The sequence below is a fragment of the Ischnura elegans genome, chromosome 5, assembly GCF_921293095.1.
Source record: "Ischnura elegans chromosome 5, ioIscEleg1.1, whole genome shotgun sequence".
Lineage (NCBI taxonomy): Eukaryota > Metazoa > Arthropoda > Insecta > Odonata > Coenagrionidae > Ischnura > Ischnura elegans.
The window spans coordinates 90,939,342-90,953,516 of record NC_060250.1 but is presented as its reverse complement, the minus strand read 5'-3'; the positions used below and the strand labels follow the sequence as shown (position 1 = coordinate 90,953,516).

Genomic DNA, 14,175 nt, shown 5'->3' with positions numbered 1-14,175 from the left:
ACCAGGATTTGAGCCCGCAGGCCCTCAAGATAGGAGACAAGCACTCCAACCACCTTATCAACCTGAACCCCCATTGCATATTAATGTTAAGCCTGAATCACACGATCATTTGTTCCGTCCCTCATAGTGATCACTTGAGCTTTTTGTGACCGGAAAAGTGATCGCTCGAGTGATCATTTTTCTGAATTATACAGTCCATCCCACTGTTGCTTTTCGCATCATTTCCGATATCGTAGTTCGTTGTCATAGGACCTGCATCACGAAAATATATAGCGTATTTATGTTTACCTTTGTCATTCCCACGATTGTCAAACGTTGCATACAGGTATGCGTTCTGATTGGCTGATATAGTGTTTCAGTGACAGAAAAAGCAACCAGATGAGCGATGAAAAGAGTGACGGGAATCCTCATCATTTGAGTGCTGGCAAAAATCAATTGGGGACGACGATCATTTCCGAGTGATTACTCGAGTGATTGCTGGACTGATCACTCGAAAATGACGAAAAAAATGATTGCGTGTTTCAGGCTTTAGGTGACAATAACATGGTGCCAGCTTAAGATCAACAATTTTGAACATGACTCTTCCTTTAAAAACACATCTAAATGAGGCACTTTCTACACACTCAAAATACATAGTAAAATTATCCTTTGTAATTCTTGGGGGAGGTCAAAGGATGGCAAGATAAGACAAGTTGGAGACATGTACCCTGCATTATACCTTTCTCATTTTTTTTTTAATTTAAACACCACATAATAAGAATAAACCAAAGAAAATTCAATGCAATTTTTTTAGCAGAGCAATCAGCACCTTGGTAATTGAACTTCAAATTCAAATGCACACAGTTGTTTGTCCTTCTAAAATCAATTAAAATTATCAGGCTGTTTTAGAGGAGGCTACATATTTCTGGTAATTTTGGCTATTAGGTAAATTCTTATTAATAGAAAAGAACTGGCAATCGGTTAAACTCAGTTAAAAATCAAAATTGGCTAAGTTTGTATCATCCTAATAAAGGATGATATGACCTTAAGGATGATCTCAAATTTCTTGAAACTGGTTGACCATTAAAATGTTTAGTCTTTCATTTCATTTGACTATATTATTAATATGATACCTGACAAAGCAATCCTGAATCACTCTCATGAAATTCATATTATCAAAATTAATTGAATACATCATTACACACCTTCAGATGTGTTGCAGGATTCCTCTTCTGAGTGTGGATGAAGCTTGGAAATAGCAATGGATCCCTAATGAAAAAGATGGGTGTGTTGTTTCCGACTAAATCCCAGATTCCATCTTCTGTGTAAAATTTAACTGCAAAACCTCGAGGATCCCTGAAAAAACATTCATAAAATAAATAAAGCTTAAACTCAAAGCATTCAACAATGAAATATTTACCAGTTACTACAATATTGCTCAGTAACAGCAGTGAAAGCCTTATGGTTCACCATAAATGAAAATTCTGTGAGTTTAAAAATATAAAAAGCACAATTTCTAGGAAGTTTTCTTATTTCCCAGCATGATTGCTTACCTAGCAGTGTCAGCGGATCCACTCTCACCACCAACAGTGGAAAATCTCACACCAATTGGAGTTTTCTTGCCAACTTCAGAGAAAAGGCAGGCCTTGCAGTACTTACTGATGTCATGAGTAACCTCAAAGTAGCCGAAGGCACCTGAAAGAAGGGCAAAAATAAATTTAACATGTGGGTACACATAACATATCAAGTCCAGGTAAGCTTTTAAATACAAATGCCAAATTATAGGCTAAATTCACAACTAATCTTCAAGAAAGAAAAATAGTCATCAAATGCTAAATTACATTTTTTCACAAAATTAAATAACCTACATTATGATACAGCTATTGTCAACGTCAGATTCTCATTGTAATTTATCAGGCAGAATTATGCAAATGAAAATGCTTAGTAACCAAGGAATGTTAAATAAAAAATATAGCTTAAGGCTAATGCAAAGAATTAGCAATGTCTTTAAAACATAATGCATATGATGAACGGATGGTTGAATTTCTACCAAAACAAGGATTCACTGACTTTTTGAGGGCACAGCTAAAATGAGTAAATATGACACTAAAATGTAGATTAGTAACAGCTTCTTCAACCCACCTGCACCCTTAGCATGGACAACTCTTTCTGGAATCCTCTCCCTATCGAAGTGGGAAAGTTCATCAATAAGGGTTACATCTTGAAGTAAAATTGGTCCCCTTGGCCCCACAGTAAGACTGGATATCTTGTTGTCAATTGGTGCTCCATGTCCTGTGGTCAGCTTGTCCGCTTGCTGCTCATACAAAGATAAGATAAAAAATAGCATTAATTAATCTTAAAAATTTATTATGTTAAATGCTATCATATATTTTACTTGCCGAAAATGCATTCATGTATCTTTGTTTGTCAATGACAAAATTAACGGAAACAATGTACTAAACTAATCAAAAAATCAATAATGATCCACACTATTAGTTCCATAAAAATATATAGTTTATTCTTCGTGCACAAAAACCTTTGTTCAGTTTCATGAAAAAAATGAATTCACGTAGATTATGTGGAAAATAAAATATCGCATATGAGAGAGAAAAACTGCGAGAGTAAGCATTATGAAATATTTTCTTGAAAAATATTAGAATTCCCAAACTCTCTCACTGAAGTTCCCTATGATATGGAATAAAATACAATATTCACTGGAAAGGATAATAACTCTTCAATTAGTACCTAATGCAATGCATTAATTCCATATTGCATACACTCTCGTAAACCCTCCTCCCTCCAAAATTTATTGCAGGATCCACCTAAATATAAGATGTACTCCAAAAGGATCGTTTCTGGGTAGTATGGAAACTGGTGTTAAGATAGGTCAAAATCTCCACCTTCCTACGGGTGGTCAAAAAATGATTTCTTGCACATTAGGTCTCTCCAGTTGCCTCATCATTCTACATAAAAATATATGCCCTCTAGAAGATTTCACGAGTTATGCGACGAATTTCGATATTTGTCCCTTTATTTACACTAAAGATCAAATGACTCATTATAAATAATTCGGCAAGGCCGGGATTCGAACCCGGATTCCGAATTACCCGTGAACGATGCCACCATTACTCCACCAAGCCATTATTCCTCCAAGGTGAACACCAGAACTTTTTCTCTTTCTCGGACTAAGTTTCTACTTCTCCGAAATGAAGTGAAACGCAAAAAATCGCAGTGACTAATCCTCAAGAAAAATTCCATCAAAACCGTTTGCGTAATAGCAGCGGCGTAGTATAACAGGATACGAATGCATAATTGGCGAGACGCAGTGGAGTTCCCTTCCGGAATGATGCAGAGACGAAGTATTCCCCCCCGGAGTGAATTCCCAAGCTAGGATGACAATGCTGTTTCGCACGGATGAGTGGCTCAAGGTGCGAGATACGGATCAGGGCACATGAGGATTACCTGCGCGACGTCCTGCTGCCGAGAAACGGCTTATATAACTCCTCTTATTTGAAAAATGCGCTTGATCAACTGCGGGCTTATCGAAGATCTGGAGAAAAAAAATTCATACAGCTTGCGGGGAAAGACAATTGAATTTAGTCACCAAATATCAAAAAGGAAATTGATGGTACAATTTCGGTATTAATTTAATTCAAACGCCCCAAAAACGGCACAAAGGCTTTATTAGATTTTAGTTCTTCAGAAAACAAATTAACAAATAAATTGACAAACTAAATCATTTAACATACAGGGGTGGTCTGGGGTGATTGGGGCCCTCGGGGGTCCTCTCCCGGAATATTTTAGGAAATTGAATGCCCGGAAATGAACTTCGATGCTATTTCGGCTCTTTAAAACTACATAAAAGTTTATAAAATTAGCAATTTCGTAAGAAAAAAAACTTTGAAAATTGAGGATTTCACATCTAATAAATTTCAAAAATGTATAATATGGCCCTATTATCTATTTAGTGAATTTGTTCCTTGAAACTGCAATGAAATCTATTTAAAAAATCATCAACATAACCTTCTCGAATAATCCTTTCAAAAAGGATCATGTTATCTTTTATCTTCTGAGACCTTTATTTAAATCGATTTTTATATAATCTTCTTACACTGAGTGTGCTGTAAATAAAGCAACTAATGGCGACGAGGAATTTTGTAATGGCAAAAAATTTGGTTCACGTAATCTGAATGTTTTTTATAACACGATTTATATACGCATCACTATAGACGCGAGCGTTGTGGGGGGCTCCTAATATACGGTCCCTCGGCGACTACGAGGTCAGCGTCAGACTGCCCCTGAATACAGTTGCGCAGCGTGGGGGATAAACCCCCCCCCAGGGAAATTTTTAATTGTAATCCATTTTACTTAATTGGATTGATATTACTAATAGAATAGTGTAAGGATTAATAAAAATATTCCTCTGAAAGCCGTAAAACTTACCATTTTGAACCATTTATCTTAAAATGCCGCAATTTATTAATCTCGCACCTACCGCTTATCCTGGTGGGTATTCCATACCCCCACACACCCTGGTATTAGTTGCACCTAAACCCCCCCAGCCTTAAGTCCTAGCTGCGCCCCTGCCTGAATATATATACATAAAGCGTTCAGGCCTCACTTGGTGGAACCACATGTCTACAATACGAAATAACTCAAGGTTGGAATAATAAAGTTTTGTATAACATTACAAAGTGAGTTATTTTGCACTATAAAATCATTTAAACAAAGAAAGCTTCTACGTGAAGGGGATCGGGTTGGTGTGGTCGCTAGAGTTCCCGCTTCCCACCCAGTCAAGCCGGGTGCATCTCCCGACGGCGGCAGATATTTTTCAGAGGCTACCCGATCTCTGCTTGAGTGCCTTGTAGAGGGCACTTCCAAGTCCTCACTCCACTCCGTCGCATCAGACATAAATCCGTGGTTCCCTTGTCGCCTTTCGTTAAGAGCAGGCTAATGCCGACGCCGGGATTCTTTCCACCTTCCCGTCATGGCGCGAATGACCTTGGCTGTCGGTCGCCCCCTCGAAATGCCCTAGTAGGCCCAACTTAGCTTCCGGGTTGTCCTCCGTGCCGATCAATCTTCGGGTCGACAGTCTCGCCGGTGTTGCAGCAGGAGTCTTCAGGTTTGAAGTGTTGGATGAAACATTGCATTGCATTCAACACTTCAAACCTGAAGACGCCAACGAAACTGTCGTCACGAAGATGAATCGACGCGGAGGACAACCCGGAAGCCTGGCTGCACCTACTCAACACCATAAATTATGAATGTGAAGACAGGTCAAAATCTACATCTTTCTACGGATGCTCAAAAAATGGTATCAAGGAAATATAAAAAGGAAATGCCAACACGTGAAACAGTAGATACGTCGGAATTAACCGAATAAAGCTAAAAAGAGAGGATACAGTGGGCATAGCCATGACCACCTAGATACTCACTGAGTATCACACTGAGATGCATACTGAGTATCTAGGTGGTCATGGCATAACTGAAGAGGGAGAATTGAAAAGGGGGCGTATTCAGGAGGTGCGGATGAGGTCGAGTTAGCACGACTGGGAGTCCAACGATTTGAAGGCTTTACGGAGACGATCGAACAGGGATGGCTGGGATATTGGAACCAGAAAGTTAGGGTCGTTTGGAACTATTGCGTCAGGTATTAGACGGCACGTCTAGAGGAAGCACAGAAGGATGGTTAAGCTAGACCACCATTTTTTCATCGCTATCGAATATGATACGGTTAGAAATAAAATAGACCCCGTTTTTCAATCCGTCGTCTAAATTTCGTGCTATTCGCGACGAAAAAATTATTTATTTCAACGTATTATAGAATCATAGCACAAAGTATCCTAGTAACGCAGCATGGACAGTAAGTAACATTTGCATCAATTAAGCCCGAGGAGGCTGCATAGAGGAGGCCCGATTCCATCACATAGAAGGCTGATTTCTGTTACCACTTCGGTCGCATTTTAATCGGTAAAAAAAATGTCCGCGGCGTGGTATTGAGTGCAATGCGATCCGCTTTTTCCAATATTTTGATTTTTAATGTTAGTAATTGCGAGGAAAAGCTTTGAAAAGTATCGAATTTGATAAATCGCACCATCATGAATGTAAATTTCGGTTGACATCCCAAATTATACATTATTTCCTCGTGAAACTCTGATATATGTGTCCGTCAGCGTCGCGAGTGGCGACTTTTTTAAACCAATTTAAATGCGCCGTGGTTGACAACACTTTTAGAGGCCGACTTGAGGATCCTCTTTCATAATACTCGTGATTAAGCCAATCTCCATATTTTAGAGAATAGCTGTTCAGATTTATGTCTACCTCATGTAGGAACATAATTACACTGCCTATATTTTTGGATCATCACTGAAGAAGCCTCAAAATCTTGGGAACGACGATTAAGGATAACGAGAGTATTATGAGCCTGGTATAAAAGAGCCCACTGGAATTCGAGATAAAGTGCACGCTTTATCAATCCATCAAGATATCCCCAAGCTAAGAAAATATCGCTAGTGATCTTTGACCATTCGATAGATAACACAGATGGGCCTAGGTATCCGAAAGTTTTCTCTACGCTTCATCGCTGAGTATGAGGTGCCGAGAGAGGAATTCTGTCTAGATATAAAAAGAATACGCCACTGAATCAAGATTTTCGGCAGAAACGAATTCGAATTTAAACGGTCTCGAGTAGGGTTAAGAAATGTCTTGAACAAGTCAGCGGCATCGCCAATTCCCAAGCTATGGACAATTTCAAATTTCGAACAACTTACGAAAAAGAAGCAAGCACAATATCACTCCCGATTTTTTTCAAATTTAGCCTAAGTATTAAATTCTAAATTTGTACAAAAATAATTGTCAAATCCACTACTTGGGAGATTCGTCTAAAAGTTTTCGACCGTCGAACACCCAATCAGGGAATCCACAGGAAATTTTTAAAATCAAGCTACATGATGAGTATGAGAACAAACGTGGCCGATTCAATTCGCCAAACGAATCTCGTTAAAAGCATCAAAATGACGATTCTTTTACGTTTCATAAATCCTTCATGGGCTGATATCCAGAAAGTAAAGCATATCCTACCAAGTTGTGTACTCAAATTCGCATTAACACTTTAAGGCCGAGCGACATCTATAGATGACGGCCGACTACGCTACTAAAAAAATTTCGGATCTTGGCAAAGTTAAAATTTTTAACCTCGGGCTGAAAATATTAAGCGAGCAAAATATAAAAATGAAACGCGCAGATAGCTATTTAATTACTAACCTCAAAATTTCAGTGGAATTTTACACAGAATGTACTCACATCACGTACTGCACCTTCTAGCCTCATGTTAGTAATATACTTATCACACCACAAAAATACGCATATTTCACCAAGTTAAGCACAAGAGTGCATACCTCTTTTACGATCCTACCCTCCAGCAGTAGACGTTGTTTTTCAAAGTACAATGGGCTTAAGTCAATCTAAGTCAATCAGCACCTTCTTAGTTAACTGTAACAATTCTTTATTCATAAATTTAAAGAGTATTGTGGTAACGTAACATGGACCGTAAGTAATATTAGCATTAATCAAGCCAATAACCTTAGAATTTTAGATAAAAGCTGTTGAGACCTTGGTCTACTTCACTAATGAACAAAACACTACACTGCCTATACTTTTAGATCATCACTGAAGATTTCTCACGACTCATTGGAAGGTCCTCCCCACTAAATGTGAGGACAGAAATTTTAAATGAAGACGGTAAAACATTTTAAAAGAGATGTCCATCACAATCTATGATTACACCCGCTCACGATGCGCTCACCTTATCTTCGTGCCTTGCTTTTCTCGATGATGTTGATGGCGTCTCATTCGATGGAATCGAAGAGGAAAACTTACTGTGTTCATCACATCTCCTTCTCTTTCCACTAACTTTTTCCTGATTTGAGTTATCCTTCTTCCGTTTACCTGGTCTCCCACGAGGCATCTTAAGATTCGAAACTGTTATTGGGGGAGGGAGGCATTAAATGTATTTTGCGACTCATTGTCCGAAATTCTTGTTCCCCGTTTAATTAACTCTCAGGTTGAATTAATTTACTTTTCGAGATCGTTTGCGGTGACAATTTGAATTTGATAGCTTACCAAGGCTAAATTAACATTCTTGCTGTGGTGAGACAACCTTTGTTTACACTAGCATCTAGCATAGTAACAGCTAAAAATAATGGAAACATCGTTAACTTTTATCTGTCTACAATTCACTAAATTAACTGCTAAGTTCACTTGTTTGTACTTCTCATTCCATGTTATCGGACAATGAATCGATAAATATACACAATTTCTGGTAGATATATACATGTGCAAAGTTATCTCGTATTAGGGTATAGAATTTGATTTACGTAGCTCTCCTTTGCGCGTAACAGTTTCCCTCATAGACACTCTTTCATAAGTGTCAGTGAAACGAAGGGAATCAAGATAAAAGTATCCTAAATGTACTACAACCAACATGACACCAATACAAATAGCCCTCATCAATTAGTACGAAATTACTAGTAACTACGGACCAAACATGACTGAAGTACCAACTCACTTCCTCAAATAAAAAAAACTTAAAAACAGCAGTTTTCGTGGGAAGTTTCCAGGTATGCACTACAGAATCATCATTCATACATAGCCATGTTTATACCAATTATCGAATATAATACCTGAATGCAACATAGGATCAATTCATTTTAATGTCATAAAGCCTCCATGGAGGTTAACTGACGTATACTTGCAACAGAACTAAAGGCGATTACACTGCTCTAAGGCTACGCTTAACAGTACCCTTAAAATTGATGGGGTTGTTCACTCAGTTCCGAAATAGCAATTTAGTGAAAGAATTCGGTACATGAACGGTAGAGATAAGTTATGACGGAAGAAAAAATCTTCCTCATTTTCCATTCCCCATAAGTTAATAATGAAAGAAGCCCTTAAGTAGTCGCCCACTTTTCACGAATTAATGACATCGTTCATTCACACATCGGGAAGAACCTTCAACTGGGGGAAGGAATCGTTGTACTGAATGCAGAAAAATAACGAAACACACGAGACCCATTCACAGGACCGAGAAATGGCAGAGACACGGTGTCACGCTAGGCATGAGTTCGTGACGTCATCAACTTATCGGCAAAAGGTCGAATTTTCGCGGCGGATAGCTCAAGAAGCAGGTATCGAATAGTAAAATGAAAAAAATGGGGATCTCATTCATGTTCAAATCGTATCATAATCTATAATTGATAACGATTAGTAAGAGAGCATATTATCGAATTCGTATAGCACACAACGGATTATTATTGTATTTACAGGATATCACCAGCTTGCATTACTAGTATGATCGAAGAGTAAAATATTTTCTATCTTCCTCCCCACACCTATCGAGTTCTACCCTTTCCACGCATTCACACGGTGACCGAGCGCGAATGAATTTCAGTCAACCGCAGGGTTCACTTGACATACCTATCATGGGAAGTTGACGCCCTCTTGCATTGAGTGACATTTTTACTTCACACGCTCAAGGAACGTCTACTTACATGCTGAAAGAGGATCCCCTGCCGAAACCGCAAGCGGTTACTCACCCTAAACACCTCCTCTTGCGGTTCAATGGCACAGAAAATCATAAGGCTCAGGTGCAGCCCAAGTGGCGAAAGCAAAAAACTGGGTTCAGAAATTTCGGGACTTGATGGAGAGCAAATTACCTAGCAGTATTTTCCTTTTTTTAATAGATGTATTATTTTTTTAAATAACGATAATATGTCCACATTTTCAGGACGTACAGAATAGGCAGTGAGTTCATTGAGAAAGCTATGAAGGAAATAAAAGAGAAAGAGCCAGGAGTGAATAAATCCACAGTGAAAAGACTATCCTGCTACGATTTGCATATGACAAATACATCAGTCATAGCAGACAAATCAGTCATAGCAGAGGCAAAGGGAGAGCTGAAAAAAATTCTATTAACGATGGAAAACATTACGACAAAACAAAATTATTCATCTGCAGTAGAAGAGTAGAGGCAAAGACCATCCCGAAATTAGGAAACCACAAACTGGAGGAGGTGAAGGAGCTTTGCTACTTGGGTAGCCGAGTGACCAACGATCGGCGAAGCAAGAAGGAAATAATCAAAAGAACAGCCCAAGCGAATAGTGGTTCTTTAAATAGGGGAATCTTAGAAAACTGGAAATATAAGTGTTGAAGTTAGGAAGAAATTTATTAGGACTTGCCACTGGAGCATGCTACTTTATGGTAGCGAGGGACGGATGACGGCGTTAGCGGAGAAATCAAGGCTAGAAGCTTTCGAAATGTGGTGTTGTAGAAGAATGATGAAGGTCAAATGGATAGATCGTGTGAGTCGTGAGTAGTCTCTCGATAACCCTGGGAGGAGGACGGAACAATAGGGTGGTTTCCTATTTTTTAATTGCCTAAATCGAAAGATTCCTGCAACTCCTGGAGTGCGTATTTCACGCTTTTAGATTTTTAAATGACGATATCTATTTTTCGCAGAAGTTTTTTTTTTAACAGACTGGTTATCTATTTGTAGTAAAAGTAATTGACAAACCTCGCACTCAACGAAGCCTGGTAAAATTTATACATAAAATAGAGCATTTACTCAAAACCTCGCAATATACATTCTCAACGAAGCCCAGTAAAATAAATGCATAAACTAGAACATATAATCATCATATCAGCACAAATTCTGATCCCTTCATGATATAAAACATGCACGCGTCATTTCAGTATAACCAATTTCTATGCAGTCCATCGGCATATCAGATATCCAGTTCATCGGCATCTATTAGTCTTAATTCAGAACATTCCCCTCCACTACATTCACACATGGTTTTCTCGACCTCATTTTTCCTCCCACGCCATTCTCTCCTCTCAATGTGACACTTAAGGTTCCATTCCCTTCATTTGCCCGCACGAAGAAAAAAAAACACTCCTTTCATATAAGGTCCATCGACGGAAAATTTATGTCGCACACTTTCTTGATACAACCAGTGCTGTAGCTGGAAAAAACATTTGGGCGGTACTCACCAAAAAATGCCAACAGCGATGCTTCCGGCCGCGATTGAATTGTCAAACTCCCACTCTTACACTAGTTCCAAGTTTTGCCACGAGATAACTCTGAACAAGTAAATAATCATTTCCGATTTTTCTCTCTAAAATCCATTGGACAATTTACAGTAGGGCTATTTTTTTACAGATTTAAAAAGCTAGTTAACTGTTACGCTTATTATGAGTTTGGATTTTAGGGGGTAAGCCGTACCGGCCCAACTACAGTACTGGGTACAACCGTCCCAAACTACTATCTAAATTTTCTTTTGTCTCCCTACTGCTATCGGTACCCTATTAATTTTTGGTACCAACTTCATAGTACCCGATTCTTTTTTTGATTTGAGATATGAATTCATCCAAATATATCAAATGATTTAAAACTGTAGTAAGGGGACACACACTCTGAACTCCAAAGAATCGAATGGCATTGCCTTAACTCTTTATTTTTATGCTAATAAAAGCAAAACGAGCCTTTATTATAACGACCTCGAGCATTATCGCCAGATTCGAATTATAAGCAATTTCCCGTTTTAAAATTTGCGCCAAGTTGAGGATTCCCAGAGGCTTCAACCGACCCTGTTCTCAGCATATAAGGATCATAATTTCATTCCTTTTATGATATTAGTTAAATGAAGCATTGTAATATTTCCTCTGATTGTATTTTAGCCCGACCCGTTTCGTTGTTACAACGACATTCTCAAGTGTTGTAACAGCGAAAAGCGTCGTGCTAAAATAAAGTCAGAGGAAATTTTGCATGTTTCATTTAACTAACATTACAAAAGGAATAACATGATTAAACAACAGAATTCTGAAGTATTTAAATAGTTCCCTGGTATGCAACAACGAAAAGGGATTCAAGAATTCATTTGGGGTTCAATACATTAAAAAATATAGATCGCTTAGCAGCATACTTCCCAGGATTACTCGAGTCTTCCGGAACTTAGCGTAAGCATTCCACAAACCACTGAGCTTGCCAATTGCTATTTGGGTGCCTAAGGCGTTTTCCACATACCAGCATAGCGATTACCTAACTGCTTGTTCATGACCCCTATATAATTGACACGCGTTAAGCTTATCCTCACCCATTCAAATCATTCGTGACACGATGAAAACAAACTTGAGAACGTTTTACGACCTGATAATAACTTTAAGGACAGTGTATTAGAGATGATTTTTATTGCCTCTAAAAAGAAAATTTTAAACGGCGGGTATGTTTTGCAACACCTCAGAACGAAGATAATCACCGTCCCCGATCGCAGCTAAGTACACAAAATACTGAAAATGCTGTAAAATGAAACAAGATAAACAATAGGGCCTCGGTACAATTGGCAGTGTAATTCAGGAATCTGGATAGCGTAGTAGTTGGTCTGCGAAGTGGTCCGAAGAGACAATAAGGTCCGTGATTCGATTTCCAGTCTAGGGGTATTATTTCTCAAATAAATTTATGAGAACCAGATTCATTCGATTATCTTTGAGCAAGACAGAAGAGGATTCCAAAATTTTCGCACAAATTTTAATGGTAATTCAAAATCGACCGAACCGCAAGGCGTTTAACCCACTATTTTCACCAGGTTCTGCGCTATTATTGTTTTCTGAACCATTTCAGCATGGGAACTGGAATATCACGCTTAGTACTCCCTGATGTCGATTTTTCGCTTTTATTTATTAACGTCCATCGGCCTTTAGGATTACTTTCCATACAAGCCCATAAGGTCACAGCCACCATAAAAATAACATGCCGGGTTGTTTAACAACCGTTCTAAAAGGGCAATATAGCTCTATAAAACTTTCTTCACGCTTAACTCCGTTTTCATGAAATAACAAATGACCGATGATTTGAACGGCTGCGCAACGACACGAGAGCGGTATTCACATTTGCTTAAGCTCGGGCAAGAACCCTAGCTCGGGTAAAGCACATTTTTAAAAGAATTATAAGTGACACAATATTCATAGATTAATTGAATCATCAGTAGACATTCGTACACGATAGGTCAGTGACACAAAAAATATAACTCCATACGGAAAGGTGCTATGTGGGAGAAAAGTAATCCAACAAAATTTAAGCCGCCACTATCGCTCTACTAAAAAAAAAATGGTTTCTCACAATTAAGAACGAGACGAGGGAAAATCAAACACGGTCATTCATCAGAAAGGTTGAGTAGGAACATCGCCAGCCTACATTCCCCCCAGCGTAATTTATGCAGGTCACCAGATTGGTGGTGAATTCGATATCCTTGAAAAGTAACCTTCTTTTTAACTCTAGTGCCTTTCTTTTCCCCGCTATCTCCCTCTCACACTCCCTTCCTTCGATGCTTCGCACTTGATCTCTCAATCCTTAAAGTCCAGGAATGTGCTCCTATCTCATTCCACTCCTTCCTTCTCTATCCTCTGAAAATTTGAGGACAGTAGTCTCCAGACGGAAACCAGTACATACCCAATACAATAGACACCAAGAACGAAACTGTCCGAAGCTTCAGTTCTGTTTAATCCGCGCATTACAAAATTGATATAGGTCTTAGTTCGCATCAGACAAATCACTGTAGCCTTAATCTTTTATAGGAAAGATATGCATTTACCTATTACCTACTTTTATTCCAATTTATGGCTAACCAAAGTTGGTGCTTCGCTCGAACACTTAAAAACGGGTACTCTTTTTCGTTGCAACCGTTATACATATATACTCTTCAAATGCTAGTATGAAGTAAAAATTTTAATAAAAAGAACGCAAATTTGACCAGGAAAAGTATCGATGCAGTTGGTTTCTCTGTTATCCACTGCGTTATTTAGTTGTCTATATACAAACTCGGTGTCACATAATCACAGCTCTTACAACAATCACCCTCCTATTCTCCAATTTTATAACCAGTTTCCATCAGTAGTGAACGCTGCCTCCATTTAAAGTCATTTTACCGGATGTTTTAGCAATTTTTAATCCTGCCTCAGTATAAGCCTACTATTTTTCCCCTCTAGCCTGCTGTCAACGGCATCTCAAAGGACTGATATCCTTCTCAATGCAACTTAAAGTGTTCTGACAATGAGCTCGTTACTCCTAGTAAAACTAATATGACTTGACCTAATAATATGAACTAACTGCATTCAAAAGTGTATCCCATGGAATCTGCCTGT

At 38.6% G+C, this 14,175-nt stretch overlaps 1 protein-coding gene across 2 annotated transcripts in view; it reads right to left on the bottom strand.

The window, feature by feature from the left end:
• Positions 1-14,175, bottom strand: part of LOC124159251 (catalase) — a 57,443-nt gene that overhangs the window by 6,957 nt on the left and 36,311 nt on the right. The window contains exons 1-4 of one of the 2 annotated variants that reach the window (XM_046534932.1): positions 7,784-7,960; positions 2,122-2,293; positions 1,533-1,674; positions 1,185-1,335 (exon numbers count right to left, since the gene is read on the bottom strand). In XM_046534932.1, the coding sequence (XP_046390888.1) occupies positions 1,185-1,335; positions 1,533-1,674; positions 2,122-2,293; positions 7,784-7,945 (627 nt within the window). In that variant the 5' untranslated portion in view covers positions 7,946-7,960. Of the gene's footprint in view, positions 1-1,184; positions 1,336-1,532; positions 1,675-2,121; positions 2,294-7,783; positions 7,961-14,175 lie in introns of those variants that run through there. The other variant, XM_046534931.1, reaches the window with a different exon arrangement.